Source organism: Meles meles, chromosome 6 (genome assembly GCF_922984935.1).
Source record: "Meles meles chromosome 6, mMelMel3.1 paternal haplotype, whole genome shotgun sequence".
In the NCBI taxonomy this organism is placed as follows: domain Eukaryota; kingdom Metazoa; phylum Chordata; class Mammalia; order Carnivora; family Mustelidae; genus Meles; species Meles meles.
The window spans coordinates 151,759,923-151,777,780 of NC_060071.1; the positions used below are offsets into that span (position 1 = coordinate 151,759,923).

Genomic DNA, 17,858 nt, shown 5'->3' on the forward strand with positions numbered 1-17,858 from the left:
AAAAATAAGGTACCTTGGAATAAACCTAAGCAAAGAGGTAAAGAATCTATACTCCAGAAACTACAGAACACTTATGAAAGAAATGGAAAAAGACTCAAAAAGATGGAAAAACATTTCATGCTCATGGTTTGGAAGAACAAATATTTCTAATATTTCTATGTTGCCAAGAACAACCTATACTTTCAATGCCATCCTGATCAAGTGCTGGAGCGAACAGTCCTAAAATTTGCACAGAACCAGAAAAGATCCTGAATCAACAAGGAAATGTTGAAAAAGGATAACAAAGCTGGGGCATCACGTTGCCTGACTTCAAGCCATATTACAGAGTAGTGATCACTAAGAAAGCAACCCAAGGGTTTTGAAGGGGTGGGGTGGAGGTTGGGTGAGCATGGTAGTGGGTATTATGGAGGGCATGTAATGCATGGAACACTGGGTGTGGTACATAAACAGTGAATTCTGGTACACTGAAAAGCAACTAAAAAAAAGCAGCACGGTACTGGTTCAAAAACAGACACTTAGACCGATGGAACCGAGTTGACAGTCCAGACATGGACTCTATGATCAAGTAATTGACAAAGCAGGAAAAAAATATCAATGGAAAAAAGACAGTCTCTTCAATAAATGGTGCTGGGGTAATTACCTATATACAGAAGAATGAAACTCGAACATTCACTTACAACGTACACAAATATAAACTCAAGTTGGATGAGAGACCTCAATATGAGACAGGAATTATCCAAATCCTAGAGGAGAACATCAGCAGTAACCACTCTGACATTGGTCAAGCTAATTCTTTCAAGACATGTCTCCTAATGCAAAGGGGATGAAACCAAAAATGATCTTTTGTGACTTCATCAAGATGAAAAGTTTCTGCACAGCAAAGGAAACAGTCAACAAAACAAAGAGGCAATGCACAAATGGGAGAAGATATTGCAAATGACACTACAGACAAAGGGCTAATATCCAAGATGTAGAAAGAACTCAAACTCAACACTCAAAGAAACAGATAATCACTTCAAAAAATGGGCAGAAGACATGAACAGACACTTCTCCAAAGGAGACATATGAATAACCAAGAGGCACATGAAAAAGTGTTCATCATCATTACCTTTCAGGGAAATTCAAATCAAAATTGGAAGGGGAGATGAATCATGAGAGACTTTGGATTCTGAAAAACAATCTGAACGTTTTGAAGGGGCAGGGTGTGGTAGGTTGGGGGAGCAAGGTGATGGGCATTATGGAGGGCTCATATGGTAAGGAGACCTGGGTGTGGTGCATAAACAATGAATTCTGTTACGCTGAAAAAATTTAATAAAAAATACACACCAGTAACAACAACAACAACTACAAAAACCACATTGAGATACCACCTTACACCAGTTAGAATGGCAAAAGTAACAATGCATTAACAATGAATTTTGGAACACTGAAAAAAATGAAATAAAATTAAAAAAAAGAGACGGCAAGAAACAACAAATGTTGGAGAAGTTGTGGAGAGAGGAGAAGCCTCTTACACTGTTGGGGAATGCAAATTGATACAGCCACATTGGAAAAAAGTCGGAGTTCCTAAAAAAGATGACAACAGGGGCACCTGGGTGGCTCAGTGGGTTAAAGCCTCTGCCTTTGGCTCAGGTCATGATCCTGAGGTCCTGGGATTGAGCCCCACATCGGGCTCTCTGCTCAGCAGGGAGCCTGCTTCCTCCTCTCTCTCTGCCTGCCTCTCCGCCTACTTGTGATCTCTCTCAGTCAAATAAATAAATAAATAAATAACTTTAAAAAATAAAAAAAAGATGAAAACAGAACTATTGTATGACCTAGCAATTGCACTACTGGGTATTTACCCCAAAGATACAAATCAGTGAAAATAAGAGCCACATGAGCCCCACTGTTCATAGCAGCAATGTCCACAATTGCCAAACTGTGGAAACAATTGAAATGCCCTTCAACATAGGAATGGATAAGGAAGATGCAGTTCATATCTACAACAGAATATTACTCATCCATCACAAAGGATGCATACCCAACTTTTGTATCAGCATGGATGGGACTGGAGGAAATTATACTGATGAAATAAGCTAAGAAGAGAAAGACCATTATCTTAGGTTTCCCTTATTTGTGGAAGATAAGGAATAGCATGGAGGATATTAGGAGAAGGAAGGGAATAATGATGTTGTGGGAATCAGAGGGTCAAATGAACCATGAGAGACTATGGACACTGAGAAATAAAGTGAGGGTTATAAAGGGGAGGATGGTGGGGGTTGGGCTATCCTGGGATGGATATTAAGGAGGGCACATCTTGCATGGAGCCCTGGGTGTTATATGCAAACAATGAGTCTTGGAACACTACATCAAAAACTAATGATGCTTTTAAGAGGGTCTGTTGTGAAACATAATTCCTCATTCTAACTATAAGGTGTCATGAGGACTTTTGAGAATCTAAAATCTTGGGAGGAAATCTCTCTGCCTCTAGTACATGAACGTTGTTTCCATTTGTGAGATTGGGAAATTTTTCTTAGACAACTTGTTCCACTATATCTTCTAGACATCTTTCTTTTTCCTCCCCTTCAGGGATTCCAATAATTCTGACGTTGGAACGTTTCATGGCATCATTTATTTCCCTGATTCTGTTTTCGTGGCTTCTGAGCTGTTTGTTCCAGGCTTCCTCCTGATCCTTTCTCTCCATCTGTTTGTCCTCCAGATCACTAATTCTGTCTTTTGTCTCAGTTACCCTAGCTTTTAGAGAATTTAGATTAGATTGGAACTCATTGAGAGCATTTTGAACATCATCCCTGGTGGCTTTCAGTTCTGCCCTAACATTGTGAACATCATCCCTGGTGGCTTTCTGTTATTCCCTAATCAATTCTGTTTGGTCATCCATGGCTTTCTCCAATCTAGCTATTGCCTGGATAATTGTTAGTCTGAATTCCTTTTCTGACATATTGTCTATGTCGATAGCCATTAGCTCTGTTGCAGAAGGCCCATCCTCTGTATTTTTCTTCTGTTGGGTATTCCTCCTCCTAGTCATTTTGGTAAGAGATGACTGAACAGATGCAGGTGGACTTATCGAATGTGGTGCAGTCAATGTGCAACCTGGAACGCTTCTGTGCAATCAGGATTCCCCACCCAAATGATAGAAAAAAGAAAAGAAAAAGAAATAGAGAAGAAGAAAGAAAAAAGGGGGAAAAGAAAAAAGGAAAAAAAGAGATAGAGAGAGAGATAGGAAAAAGGGAAGATAAAAGAGAAAGCTCAGTCCAAATGGGCCACAAGGTAAGATTTGTGAAGTATACAAACAAAAACAGACAAACAAAATGACTGATAAAATATATGACAAGAGAAAAAATATATATATAAGCAAAAAAAAGGAAAGAACCTCATCAGAAAGAACCCCAAGTATGAGATTTATATATTATCAGGACAAACACAAATTCACAGAAACACTGACAGAAGGAAAAATTGGGAGAGTGGTTATAAATTCTCAGTGTGGGTGAGGAAGGTTATTTTGATTCTTCCTGAATGTATCTTGATGTTTTTGTTAAGGGACTCAACTTTCCTAAGTTACAGGGGGATTAGAAACTGGTTTTCCTATAGGGGTAGCATTGATTGGGGAAAGGGGATTACCTTTAAGTTTAACTCTATATGTATAGTACAAAATAAAAATTAAAAAAGAATAAACTAGACTAAAGTAAGTTAAAATTAAAAAAGATTAAAAAAATGAAAAGTAAAAGAAAAGCACGGGTGCTTGTATCAAAAAGTTCAGGTTAGAAGGTTATTAAAGAATTTGATGTACTGGACATCTCAGTGTGGTGGTAAATAGGTTAAAAAATTATCTGTATGTATAAAAAAAAAACCCAGAATATTGGTAAAGAGTTAAAAATAAAAGTTGTATTTATGAAGTAGTGGTGGTTGTTCTCTTGTAGACTTTTTTTTTCCTTCCTGGTTGGTTTTCTGGGAGAGCCACGTGGGTTTTCAGACAATGATGTTCCCTGAGTTAGGTCCTCCCGCTCCCCTCAAGGGGGTGGGCTCTGAGGAAACTGTTTTTTTTTTTCAAGATTTTGTTCTCTGGGGGTTTTTATGTTCTTTCATCTGCTTTCTCTCGCCTTCACAGCTTTTGATGGTTTTTGGAGGTTAGAGGAGAGCAAACTGCACCCCGACCTCCCTCTCAGAGAGAAGCCTCAGAATGTTCTGCAAGAGCTGCTGGCAGAGTCGGTTCTGAGTCATGTCCCTGGGGATGCAGGAGCTCCTCCTTGTACCCCAAACCAGGGCAGCGGTGGCTGTCTAGGCAGCTCCAGACTGCCAGAGAGGTTCCGAGCAGAGATCACACACTGAGATGAGTTCTGGGCTGGGAATGTCTGTTTTTTTTCCGAATACCAGAGCTCCAGGCTAGCGCCTGTGAGCACCTCTCCCAAGGGAGGGTGTGGGACGCACCCCTTTCAGGATTGCCGTCTGGCCAGTTTCCCAGCCCCTCATGGGAGCCAGACCCCACTCTTTCTTGGGCACGCTGGCGGGTCAGGTGTACTGGCGGCTCAGGGAAGGAAACCTAATTTCTCCGCCGCACTCTCTCTGGCTCAGCACCAGGGGAGGCAGTCCTCGGTCCGGGGACTTAAGTCCCTGACCCTAACTGCCCAGGTTCCCACTATTACCCCCCGCGATCATTTGCTCTTTGTTTTTTGAGTGCTTTCAACCAGACTCCAAGTTTGCTGGTCCCCAGATGCAGGGCACTCTCATATTGGGGTATTACTTTCCAATCGGTCACCTCTGGTGGCTCCCTCCCCCTGTTGTTTACCTTCCTATATCAGTCCGATGCTCCCAGTTGGCTCTACCTGCCACTGGCGTCTTCTGCTCCTATAGAGATCCAGATGTGTATAATTCTGATCTCAGGCTGATTTAATGGGTGGTTGGAGTTCTTTGGTAGGTAATCAGCTCACTTTAGGGTACAGGTTGAAAATGGTGCCTCCTCCTACTTCCCTGCCATCTTGACTCCCCAGTGATAAGAACTACAATAATAGTAGAAGATCTTAATATGCCTCTCTCAGAAATAGACAGATCATTGAAGCAGAAAATTAAGAGAGAAATAAGAGCATTGAAGGAAACATTGGACCAGATGGACCTCATAGAGATATACAGAACATTCCACCCTAAAACAACAAGAATACTCATTCTTCTCAAGGGCACATGGAACTTTCCCGAGAATAGACCACATACTGGGTCACAAAGCAGGACTCAACCAATACCAAAAGACTGACATTATTCCCTGCATATGCTCAGATCACTATGCTTTGAAACCGGAACTCAATCACAAGGTAAAGTTCAGAAGGAACTCAAACACCTGGAAGGTAAAGACCACCTTGCTTAAGAATGCTTGGATCAACCAGGAGATCAAAGATGAACTTAAACAATTCATGGAAACCAATGAGAATGAAGACACTTCGGTCCAAAACCTATGGGATACAGCAAAGGCAGTTCGAAGGGGGAAATACATAGACATCCAAGCCTCCCTCAAAAAAAATGGAAAAATTCAGAATACACCAGCTGTCTCTACACCTTAAAGAACTGGAGAATCAACAACAAATCAAACCAAATCCACATGCAAGAAGGGAAATAATCAAGATTAGAGCAGAGATCAATGAGGTAGACACCAGAGATACAGTAGATCGTATCAATGAAGCTAGAAGCTGGTTTTTTGAAAGAATCAATAAGATCGATAAACCATTGGCCACACTAATCCAAAAGAAAAGAGAGAAAGCCCAAATTAATAAAATTATGAATGAAAAGGGAGAGATCACAACTGACACCAAAGAAATAGAAACAATCATCAGAAATTACTACCAACAGTTATATGCCAATAAGCTAAACAACCTATATGAAATGGATGAATTCCTGGAAACTACAAACTCCCAAAATTGAACCAGGAAGAAATCGACAACCTGAATAAACCAATATCTAGTAATGAGATTGAAGCAGTGATCAAAAACCTCCCCAAATACAAGAGCCCAGGACCTGATGGATTCCCTGGGGAATTCTACCAAACTTTCAAAGAACAAATAACACCAATTCTCCTGAAGCTGTTCCAAAATTTGAAGCAGAAGGACAACTTCTAGACTCTTTTGATGAAGCCAGCATTACTCTGATCCCCAAACCAGGCAAAGACCCTACCAAAAAGGAGAATTTCAGACCAATATCACTGATGAATATGGATGCAAAGATTCCCAACAAGATCCTAGCAAACAGGATCCAGCAGCACATTAAAAAGATTATCCACCATGACCAGGTGGGATTCATCCCTGTGTTGCAAGGTTGGTTCACCATTCACAAATCAATCAATGTGATAGAAGAAATCAATAAGAGAAGAGAGAAGAACCACATGGTCCTTTCAATTGATGCAGAAAATACATTTGAAAAAATCCAGCATCCGTTCCTGATGAAAACGCTTCAAAGTATAGGGATGGAGGGAACATTCCTGAACTTCATAAAATCTATCTATGAAAGACCCACAGCAAATATCATCCTCAGTGGGAAAAAGCTTGCAGCCTTCCCGTTGAGATCACGAACACGACAAGGATGCCCACTCTCACCACTCTTGTTCAACATCATATTAGAAGTTCTAGCAACGGCAATCAGACAACAAAGAGAAATCAAAGGTATCCAAATTGGCAAGGAAGAAGTCAAACTCTCTCTCTTCGCAGATGACATGATTCCTTATATGGAAAACCCCAAAGACTCCACCCCCAAACTACTAGAACTCATACAGCAATTCAGTAACGTGGCAGGATACAAAGTCAATGTACAGAAATCAGTGGCTTTCTTATACACTAACAATGAAAATACAGAAAGGGAAATTAGAGAATCGATTCGATTTACTATAGCACCAAGAACCATAAGATACCTGGGAAGAAACCTAACCAGAGGTAAAGGACCTGTACTCGAGGAACTACAGAACACTCATGAAAGAAATTGAAGAAGATGCAAAAAGATGGAAGACTGTTCCATGCCCTTGGATTGGAAGAATAAACTTTGTTAAAATGTCTATACTGCCTAGAGCAATCTATACTTTTAATGCCATTCTGATCAAAATTCCACCGGTATTTTTCAAAGAGCTGGAGCAAATAATCCTAAAAATTGTATGGAGCCAGAAGAGACCCCGAATTGCTAAGGAAATGTTGAAAAACAAAAACAAACTGGCGGCATCACGTTACCCGATTTCAAGCTTTATTACAAAGCTGTGACCACCAAGACAGCATGGTACTGGCATAAAAACAGACACATAGACCAGTGGAACAGAGTGGAGAGTCCAGATGTGGACCCTCAACTCTATGGTGAAATAATATTTGACAAAACAGGAAAAAATATACACTGGAAAAAAGACAGTCTCTTCAATAAATGGTGCTCAGAAAACTGCACAGCGATATGTAGAAGAATGAAACTCGACCATTCTCTTACACCGTACACAAAGATAAACTCGAAATGGATAAAAGACCTCAACGTGAGACAGGAATCTATCAGAATCCTAGAGGAGAGCATAGGATGTCACCTCTTCGATATCAGCCACAGCAACCTCTTTTAAGATATGTCTCTAAAGGCCAAGGAAACAAAAGTGAAAAAGAACTTTTTGGACCTCATCAAGATCAAAAGCTTCTGCACAGCAAAGGAAACAGTCAACAAAACAAAAAGGCAACTCACGGAATGGGAGAAGATATTTGCAAATGACAGTACAGACAAAAGGTTGATATCCACGATCTATAAAGAACTTCTCAAACTCAACACACACAAAACACATAATCATATCAAAAAATGGGCGGAAGATATGAACAGACACTTCTCCAATGAAGACATACAAATGGCTATCAGACACATGAAAAAATGTTCATCATCACTAGCCATCAGGGAGATTCAAATTAAAACCACATTGAGATACCACCTGACACCAGTTAGAATGGCCAAAATTAGCAAGACAGGAAACAACGTGTGTTGGAGAGGATGTGGAGAAAGGGGAACCCTCTTGCACTGTTGGTGGGAATGCAAGTTGGTGCAGGCACTTTGGAGAACAGTGTGGAGATTCCTGAAGAAATTAAGAATAGAGCTTCCCTATGACCCTGCATTTGCACTGCTGGGTATTTACCCCAAAGATACAGATGTAGTGAAAAGAAGGACGATCTGTACCCCAAAGTTTATTGCAGCAATGGCCACAGTCGCCAAACTGTGGAAAGAACCAAGATGCCCTTCAACGAATGAATGGATAAGGAAGATGTGGTCCATATACACAATGGAGTATTATGCCTCCATCAGAAAGGATGAATACCCAACTTTTGTAGCAACATGGATGGGACTGGAAGAGATTATGCTGAGTGAAATAAGTCAAGCAGAGAGAGTCAAGTATCATATGGTTTCACTTATTTGTGGAGCATAACGAATAACATGGAGGACATGGGGAGATGGAGAGGAGAGGGAGTTGAGGGAAACTGGAAGGGGAGATGAACCATGAGAGACTATGGACCCTGAAAAACAACCAGAGGGTTTTCAAGGGGCAGCGGGGGTGGGGTTGGGTGGGAGGTTGAGGAACCAGGTGGTGGGTAATAGGGAGGGCAAGTACTGCATGGAGTCCTGGGTGTGATGCCAAAACAATGAACACTGTTATGCTATAAATAAACAAAAGAGAAAAAAAGACCCACTCTTAAAAAAAAAATATAAGACACGCTCTTACATTGTCATGAAGATAAGCTTGTATTTCCAGTGCGTGTTGTGGATTCACTGGGTCAGCCACTGTCTGGAACACTAAGGTCCAAATAGAAAGAAGGGCTGGTTTTCCACCAGAGTTCTCTTCTTGTCCTCCTGTAGTGGTCTGAGTTGGTGCCCAGGCCAACTGGGAGCCCTCCATCCAAGACATTCCTGCATGGTGGTCACATGATGTGGCCACACCTGAATGCAGGTGGTATTGGGAAAGTACAAGCCTCTGAGTGTCCTGGAAGGGGGAAGATATGAATATTGGTGTTGGTTCAGTATTTTCTGTAATCATGTGTCTGTGAGGCAAATAGCACACATGTGGATATTATGGTACAATTTACAAGATTACCTCCACAAACAAAGCTATCCTAGTTAGAACCTAAAGTGAAAATCCTGTTACAGAATTCATATGTTGTAGTTGTACATCTTTCACGAATTATGGGATAAACTCTTATCCAACGTAAGTTCTGAAACAGTTAATCATGGATTCAAAATAAATTATTTTCTTAATCAATTACTGTTGAAGAAGTTGTGATATTTAATTCAGAGAAATATCAATAGTCTTTTATGTCACTAATATGTTTTAATTTTATACTTGATAACTGTACAAATAATAAAAATAATGGGAAGTTGGTATTATAAAATTTTGAATGAAAATCCCAAGCAGATTGTGACTTTAGGTTGTTTTTTATAAGTTATATAGCACAGTACATTTATCTGTTAAATATAATTATGTGAATTATTTTTGGTTGCAAAATATATTACCAGTTATGCAAGTCATTCCATTAAGTCTTCTAGAATCTAAAAACGTATGGATTTATAGGTGTAATAATTCATCAGAGATTATCAGTAAATGAGTCATACCAAGGTTATTATGGGAAGATGGATATTACAATTAGATCATGCACGCAGCACATTTTCTGCCAATTATTGTATATTAGAACAGAAAGAAATGTATAAATAGCTTATAAGAAACACAGCTGAGGACAGCCTGCTGATTATGCACAGAAAAAAACTGAGAGATGAGATTTGGGGAACAATGGAGAATACTGAAAGTCCACAGTTGTTCAAGAGCACTCGGTGGTGACACAGGTAAGTGAGAGAGTCTGTGAGGTTCTGCACACCTGGAACTCCTTGGTCAGGTTCATCTGGACCAGTGCACCCAACACAAGGAGACTCTCAGGGGGCAGGTACATTAGATTAGTAACTGTTCTTAGATATTCCTGAAATGTCTGAGATACACGCACAGGGCAGCTGCTAACAGACAGAAGACCCCCTAGTGAGTTTCCCTCTTCTTGGGACCGACCATCCCAAGGAGCTTCATGCTGAGGTGAGGACTGAGCCTGACCCTGCTCCACCTACAAGGGCACAGATTCATCTCAGACACAGAAGCTGGATTCCATGAAGACCCCTCTCAGATGTTACAAGAATGGAAGGACACGTGGAAGTGTCATTCCGTGACTCCTCTGATGTGTGGAGTTCAGTACTGGTTTCATGGGAAATCAAGAGAGCAAACCGCCCAGAAGTTATTTATGAATTCTCTAGGGGAAATCCTGGCCAGTCGATGGGACAAAAGCAGGGACAGGAGAGGAAGTGACAGTATTGTCTCATACAGTAGCTGATACATTAATTTACTTCTGGATCATGGTTGGAGCCATAGATCCCCATTTCAGCCCCACTTTAAGGCTCTGCCATCATGGTAGACATTCATTATTGAGCCTCTCTCCATCTCGCACTTGGTGGAAATCTGGGGAGTACAACAGGGCTCCAGCTCCATGGGGCTCAGGGTCCAGGACAGGTTGAGGGAGAAGTCAGAAGAAGGAGAGAGTGAGGTTGGAGTTGGTTTCTGATGGATATTCAAGGGACAGCACAGGGCAGGCAAGGATCTGGGGCCTGCCAGCTGGATCTCAGGATTCACATGGATTCCCTGTGTGGAGGACAGGAAACACGTCTCAAACACAGTCACCAAGGATGCTTTCATGGACTCTCCCCACCAGAACAGGACCCAGCAGGACAGGGATGGGTTTCCCTCTCTGAATTGTCATCCTACCACTTTCTTGGGGAAGTCTGAGAGCCCCTCATAGCAGTTGGGTTGCTTTTCCATCCAGGAAATGGCGCGGTGCCTACAGAGAGGCAGTTCCTCTGTACATGTGGGTGGACACATGTGATCAGGGTGGACATGTGTCCACCCACATGTATGAGCCAGAGGATACACTGGAGCCAGGAGGACAAGGACAGAACTATGCAGTCATCTTAGGGGAAGCTCATAAACATGGGGAACAGTGTGTGCCCCCTGAGGGCAGAGAACCAGCACTCAGCATGCAGAAAGCCTGGGCTGTGCAGGTGCTTCTCAAGGACGATGGGAATTTGCAGCATGTGCTTCTGTGGAGAATGAAAATGGGACATAGAAGAGGTTGATGAAGGGAAGTTCCCCAGAGACTGATGAGATCTCAGCTGTGTGGAGGCAAAGTTATATTCTTGTTGCTGGCTGCACGGAGAACATTAGGTATTAGAGATGGAAGAAAAAAAAAAATCCCTGTGGACAGCTGAGAGTCCAGAGAGGAAATCCCTGATCTCAAAAGGAAGCCCTACACACTGCACCTGCTCCTGGGTCTGATCTCTGCCCTGTGGATCCTGACCACTGTCTGGTTCCCTGAGTGCCCCTGCAGCTCAGTACATCCTGTGTCAACAGGGAGGTTTCTGTCCTGGCTCACACTGATGTCCCCTCACTGTGTCTGTTGCACAGTAATACACGGCCGTGTCCTCGGCTCTCAGGCTGTTCATCTGCAGATACAGCGTGTTCTTGCCGTTGTCTCTGGAGATGGTGAATCGGCCCTTCACAGAGTCTGCGTAGCTTGTGCTACTTCCACCACTGTTAATATATGTGACCCACTGCAGCCCCTTCCCTGGAGCCTGGCGGACCCAGTACGTGTAGTAGCTACTGAAGGTGAATCCAGAGGCTGCACAGGAGAGTCTCAGGGACCCTCCAGGCTTCACCAGGTCTCCCCCAGACTCCACCAGCTGCACCTCACACTGGACACCTGCAGACACAAGACATCCTGGTCAGGAAACGGTCACACATCCATGGTTTCTTTCTCTTATATCCACTCACATACTCAACGTCTCTTGTTCACCATGAATTATCTTTTAAAAGAGCAACAAGGAAAACCCAGCCAAGCACAAACTCCATGGTGAGTTGTCTGTGTTCTGTCCTGATCACTGAGTGAACACCTGGGTATCCCGGGCCTGGGGCTCCACTCCCAGCTGCAGAGTCTTGGCTGTGCTGATTAAATCAGCAGAGGGAAGGTCCTATTTGCATGTTCTCTGGCTATATATTCAGCTTGGGGATCTATTCTGACAAAGAGGCAGTGACCCAAGCCATTGTGAATGCCTTCAATTTAGTGCTAATGACCAATTTTGAAAAAAATCGTTTTTTGTTATATAAACTTCCAGGGGGTATACTTGGGTTTGTAAGGTACTCATGGACATATATGGGATGAGATTGACCCCAGGATCTAGGTCAGTGCTTCCCGTACAGGAGCTACTGCCCCCACCCTGAATCATCTGCAGGACAGAGTGTCCGGCTATGAGGCATGTGGAACCCATCCTGTAATGGGGATGGATTGATTTTGCTTATTGTATACTTTACTATAAATTCAGAGAAAATCAACTTGGTGTATGTGTATTTTCATGTCTTTAACATTCACTCTCTCTGTGTCCCTCCAGAATCACCTTTGTTATTACCTATCATAAGTTCGATGTGTATATTTGACACGAGATCAATGGCCCACATACGGCGTGTGTGATATATAAACACAGGTGTCACAGTCAACATTATTGACAGTGAGTGCATCAATTCTCCCTAAAAATTCCAGCATTTCCCCCTGGAATTCCTTCTTCTCTTTCCCTTGTTTACCATATCTCCACATAACTATTGTTCCTTCTCAGGTCACTTTATACTAGCTTTAATTCTGTAGCATTCATAAATGGTCATTGTACTCTGTGTACAATTTTGTGAGGCATCTTTGCCCCAGAATCGATCCTTGTGAATACAGTCATGTTGCTGTCTGTATCAGGAGTCACTGGTTTTAATGATGGACAGCTCTGAAGGCAGCAGTTGAAAGCACCACCTGGAGGAAGATCTGAAAGAGCAGAAAGAAGCCACTTGCTTCAAGCCTCATCCACACACCCTCTTGACCCAGGAGTTCTTTGTTCCAAAAAAAGGAAAACTCCCTTGTTGTTCAGGAACCGATTCTGCTGGCTGTGGAGAAGAGAACAAAGACAGAAAGAGGTGGACCAGAGATGGTTGAGTTAGAAGCTCAGAAAGACCTGTCCATGGAAGATGCGAGGCATCAGGAGGAAGAACAGCAAGGGAGGAGCTGTCCTGCTGCAGAAGAAACCTGTGCACAAACAAATCCGACACTCAGGCACTAGGCTGTGGATGTTATGTCACGTGGCCAGCCTCTGACTATGCCCATAACTCCCACATGCTCCACTCAGTTCCACTGCTATCCTCAGCTGTGAGCTGCAGTCACCATCTGGGAACAGCAGCTGCTTTTTCCTCAAACCAGGAGCCTTCTTTCCTTGTCAACTGTGCACGGAGACCAGTCATTACTTATGAACTCTACTCTTTACATGTACCTGCTCTTGTGTATGGGTACAGAACAGCACCATATTCTGCCCAGACCAGCTCTAGGCACCATATAAGGTAGTCAACCTATCAGACATTCTTTCCACTAGTTTTTGCAGTGAACATTATGAAGAGGCCATTATAGTCTCAGTGATGACGTTAAAAAAAAAATATGATTTCCAGATTCCGACCATTCTGATGACCCACAAATGAATACAAAATGCAGATCCTTTATTCTTTGCCCAGAATTCAGTGTACAGTTCTGTAACTGTCGTGTAATTCATTAACTAATATTTATTTGGTTCTAACTGCACAAACTGTAGCCCTGCCTGGTCTCTGTGAATACAGCAATGAACAGAAATAGAAGAACTTGCCTTCATGGGGCTTACCTTTGAGGAGGGAAGACAGACCATAAGCCAGTAACAATCCTCTCTTTCTCCACATGGTAAAGGATTCTCTGACTGACTCTGGTGTGGAGAGTAGTTAGGAGTGAGAGGGACATGGGAGCTTGGAATCTGGAAGGTGAGGAGATTCTTGCTGGTGTCCAAGTGAAAACTGTAAGGAGCTCAGTCCAGGGTGGCAGCAGTGAAGGGGTGAGAAATGGTTGGATTCTGAGTGTATCTTGAACTTGTAACTGGCAAGACTTGCTGACTAATTGGCCATGGAATGAGAGAAAGAGACAGTTAAGGAGAGCACTCAGCCATCAGCCCCAGAGTTCGGAGTCTCCCTCCTTCATCCTGTGAGAAGGGCAGTTCCACTCCAGTCCTTGTATCTCTTATGGATTCCTGGGGGGTTTGTTCACTGTGTCTCATGATCTCTGGCTTTGCTCTTTCTCCTTCTGTCCATGTTTTGGTCCTTTCTGTCTGTCTACCCTCTCTAACTTTCTCATCCCCACCCTGCACCTTGTATTAACAGTTTTCTGTTGCATCATTACCATTCATGTATTTCCATCTGGTTTAATTTTTTAAATATCATTTGCCCACATTTTATTTTTGCTTCATTCAGGTAGGAGAATAAATGCAGCCCTTATGCTGAGTTTTCTGGAAATAGTGTCCTTGAGAAGTATGGATGGGGAGGATATTTTGACCCCATTCTCTCCATTCCAAACTACCCCTTCCAGACACAACCATGACGTGATGGTTATGTGTGACTGTCCAGGGAGTTTTCATTACTTCAGTGTAAACAGCTTAGAATTGAGACACGGGTATCCACTGCCTCCTGCTTCCCAGAGTCCCTCTGCTTCTGAGTGACCATCTATATCTCCTCATGATGGTCTGCCTAGAATTGGGATCTCTCTCTCTCAGGACCACATCGGATTACCTTCCTTTATGGTGCAGCCTCCCCTTCGTTCTGAAGCTCAAAATCTGCACTTTTATCTACCAGAGAATGTCAGAGTCTTCTCCTTTTAGGCCATATCCTCGAGGAAGTTTGCCCTGGCACACTCAGAGATCATTCTGGAATTTTCCTTAGCAATGAACATATCATCTGATAGGAATTTACTGACTTTTCCTGAGAAATACGTCTGTCACTCTAGCTTATCCATTTTGCAAAGCCTAGCTCATGCACATATGCAGATTGTTAGAATTCCCACAATTTCTGGCAAGGGCCCTCTGTTGTTCCAAACTTGATGTCTGTTTTGTTCTGTCGAGAGGTTCTCCACAGTGTGTCCCTGCAAAGTGGAGCTTTGCTTGATAAACAAGTCTCCACTGGAGCTGCTCCTGTGTTTAATGTAGAGGAGACCTAGGACACCTCGTTGGAACACAAGATAAGATGTGACTGATTAATGTCAGACAGGAAAAGTACTGTGGGAGTGTAGAAATTCCTGTTTTAGTTGAGATTTCAGTTCTTAAAGATGTTTCTTTATTTTTAAAGTAAAAGCTACCAAATTACAATATGTTTGAAACAATTAATATAATATAGACCTTACAAAAGAATCACTGGTTTTAATGATCACCACCTTTCCAAAGAATGGACATAGCAGGATTTTATTTTTTTAAGAAGTTGTTTGGGGGCGAATTGTTTCCAGTGTCTGATATTACAATAAAGTTTCTTCCACCCTAGATATGTAGCTGAGGAGCTCAGAAAATGTATTATTTATATGCTTTCCACAACAACCATGAACCTGAACAAGATGCAGAGGAATAATTTTGCATCATATTAGAGTTTCTCTGCTCTGTTTGGTTTCTACTTTACATAGGTGTTTTTGAACACTCAATTTCAATCATGGGAATATAAATAAAACGTAATTAATATTAGTCAGTTTCTGTGAAGATGCTAAAAGGATATGTGTAATATGTTTATATCATAAGTTTAAGGCATTTTTGGAAAAGCTTGATGCCATATCTATACTAGGGGCTAACCATGGAGCAGAAATCCAGGGTATCATTTATAGCAATGGATTAAAGAATCAGCATATGATTCAAATCCCTGTCCATTAAGGGAGTTGGTGAGTCTAATTTTATGTGGCAATGATATCAGCCTGTTTACAGAATCTTATTTCTGATGTGGGATCTGTGTCTCTGTGGCAATGAGACGATTCTGTTCAGGGAGACAGGAGAAGTTATGTTGGGACATTCCTTCTTCTCCCAAAGTTACCTTCAGAAGAATCTCTCCCTTCTCCCAGTCCCTATTTGGGTCTACCTGTCACCTTTGGGAATGCTGTCATTTTGTCCACCCATGATGGGTGTTACCTGGCATTTGGAAGTGCCATAAAGTTGATTTTACATCAAGGTACTGGAGGCATTCTGGCTGTCACTTCCCTCAGATCATCTGCAGTCTCTCACCTCTTTCGTGTCACCAAGAGGTATCAAAGCCTGTTAGTTAAATGTTCTGTTGTAGCACGGTGCAATGTAGAGACAAATTAGTTACAACATTGATTCAGTACTTGGAAAGAAACTCAGGAAGAGAGTCAGAATATTTCCTCCCATGTATCATCAGCAGCAGCAAAGTCCTGGGGAACCTGAGAGGTGGTACCTTGTGAGAAACCCGTCTCATAGAACACAGGTAGATGGACTTAATCCCATGTCCACCCTCCATGGCATGTGCATATATTTTATTTCTTGTATGTGCACTTTCCCACATTGTGAAGTCATTCCTGAAGCAAAGCCTCCATCCCTTCCTGCAGATGAAAGTCTTCTTGATTTGTCTTTCCATCCTGGGTGATATCAGCTTTATATCCAATGGCTGAGGTTCACACCTGTCAGCTGTCATGATGGGGTAATGGTGCAGGGTGTGGTTCAAGTCAGATACTACATGATCATCATATCCACAGTCTCTGGAAATGTTGAGAAAAGAACATCCTTAAAGTAAATTTTTGCAATCTCTCAGAGATACATGGACTCTACTGTCCAAAGATACTCCCACTGGCACTGATGGTTAGTGGTCAATGGACTCAAGAGCACATGTCTGATCTCCCTGTGACATGGGTCCTTGTGAGGAAATACATTTAGGAATATTTCCTCCAATTCTAGTCTCGCCCCATTGCATTCTGCTGTGGGGACATATAAAAAGGTTTCATGCATCACATCCCTACTAAACTAACAAAATCAGTCTGCGTGTCCACTGTGAGACTTTTAAAAATTATTTTCAGCGTAACAGTACTCATTGTTTTTGCACCACACTCAGTGCTCCATGCAATATGTGCCCTCTATTACCCTCCACCTGGTTCCTCAACATCCCACCCCCCCCCGCCCCTTCAAAACCCTAAGGTTGTTTTTCAGAGTCCATAGTCTCTCATGGTTCCTCTCCCCTTCCAATTTCGCTCAACTCCCTTCTCCTCTCCATCACCCCATGTCCTCCATGTTATTTGTTATGCTCTGCAAATAAGTGAAACCATATGATAACTTTTTGATGGATTCTTTTACTTTCTTTTTAAAAATGTTTTATTTTTTTCAGTGTTCCAAGTCCTTTGACTTTCAATTAGTAAATTCAACCTAATTAGAGAGCAGTAAATAAATAAATAAATAAATAAATTGCTACCCTTCAACCTCTTTGAAGGATTTACAGGGACTTTTGACAACAAACGCAACAGGGAAATTCAATTCCAGCTCAATTTCAGGTTGCAGCTCTGATCTACCTCTGTTTTTGTTTTCTCAGATCAGACACTTTGAACTTGCTAGATGAGTACAAGACTTCTGTTCTGTCTCCACATCCACGAGTTTCCATCCCTGAATGGATCTTGTGCATCAAGAAGACGGCAAAATGGCCATGCCATCTAAATGCACCTGTGTTCACTGCATGGAGACATGGAGTGGTGTTAGTAATGTTCCTGCAATTCTTGTCCTTGGGAAGTACCCCTTACTCATAGCCCGTGGCTCACTGCGAGGAGGTCATTCTCTCTAAGTCTCTGAGTGAGTGAGGTTATGTAGGTGGACAACATATGTCAACCATTACTGCAAAATAATATTATAATTGCATACTATTTAATGGGATTGCTCATTGCAAGATCAATTGAGCCATAAGATAACTGGATAAGATCAAAGAGAGAAATAAATTAGGATATTCTGAAATA

At 42.1% G+C, this 17,858-nt stretch overlaps 2 gene segments (V, D, J or C); both read right to left on the bottom strand.

Moving 5' to 3' along the window:
• LOC123943474 overlaps nucleotides 1–17,858 on the bottom strand; it is a 1,358,446-nt gene that overhangs the window by 837,229 nt on the left and 503,359 nt on the right.
• On the bottom strand, nucleotides 1,631–11,992 carry LOC123943795. The segment is given in 3 exon segments: nucleotides 1,631–1,641; nucleotides 11,433–11,759; nucleotides 11,863–11,992. Coding segments are annotated over 3 exon segments (375 nt in total).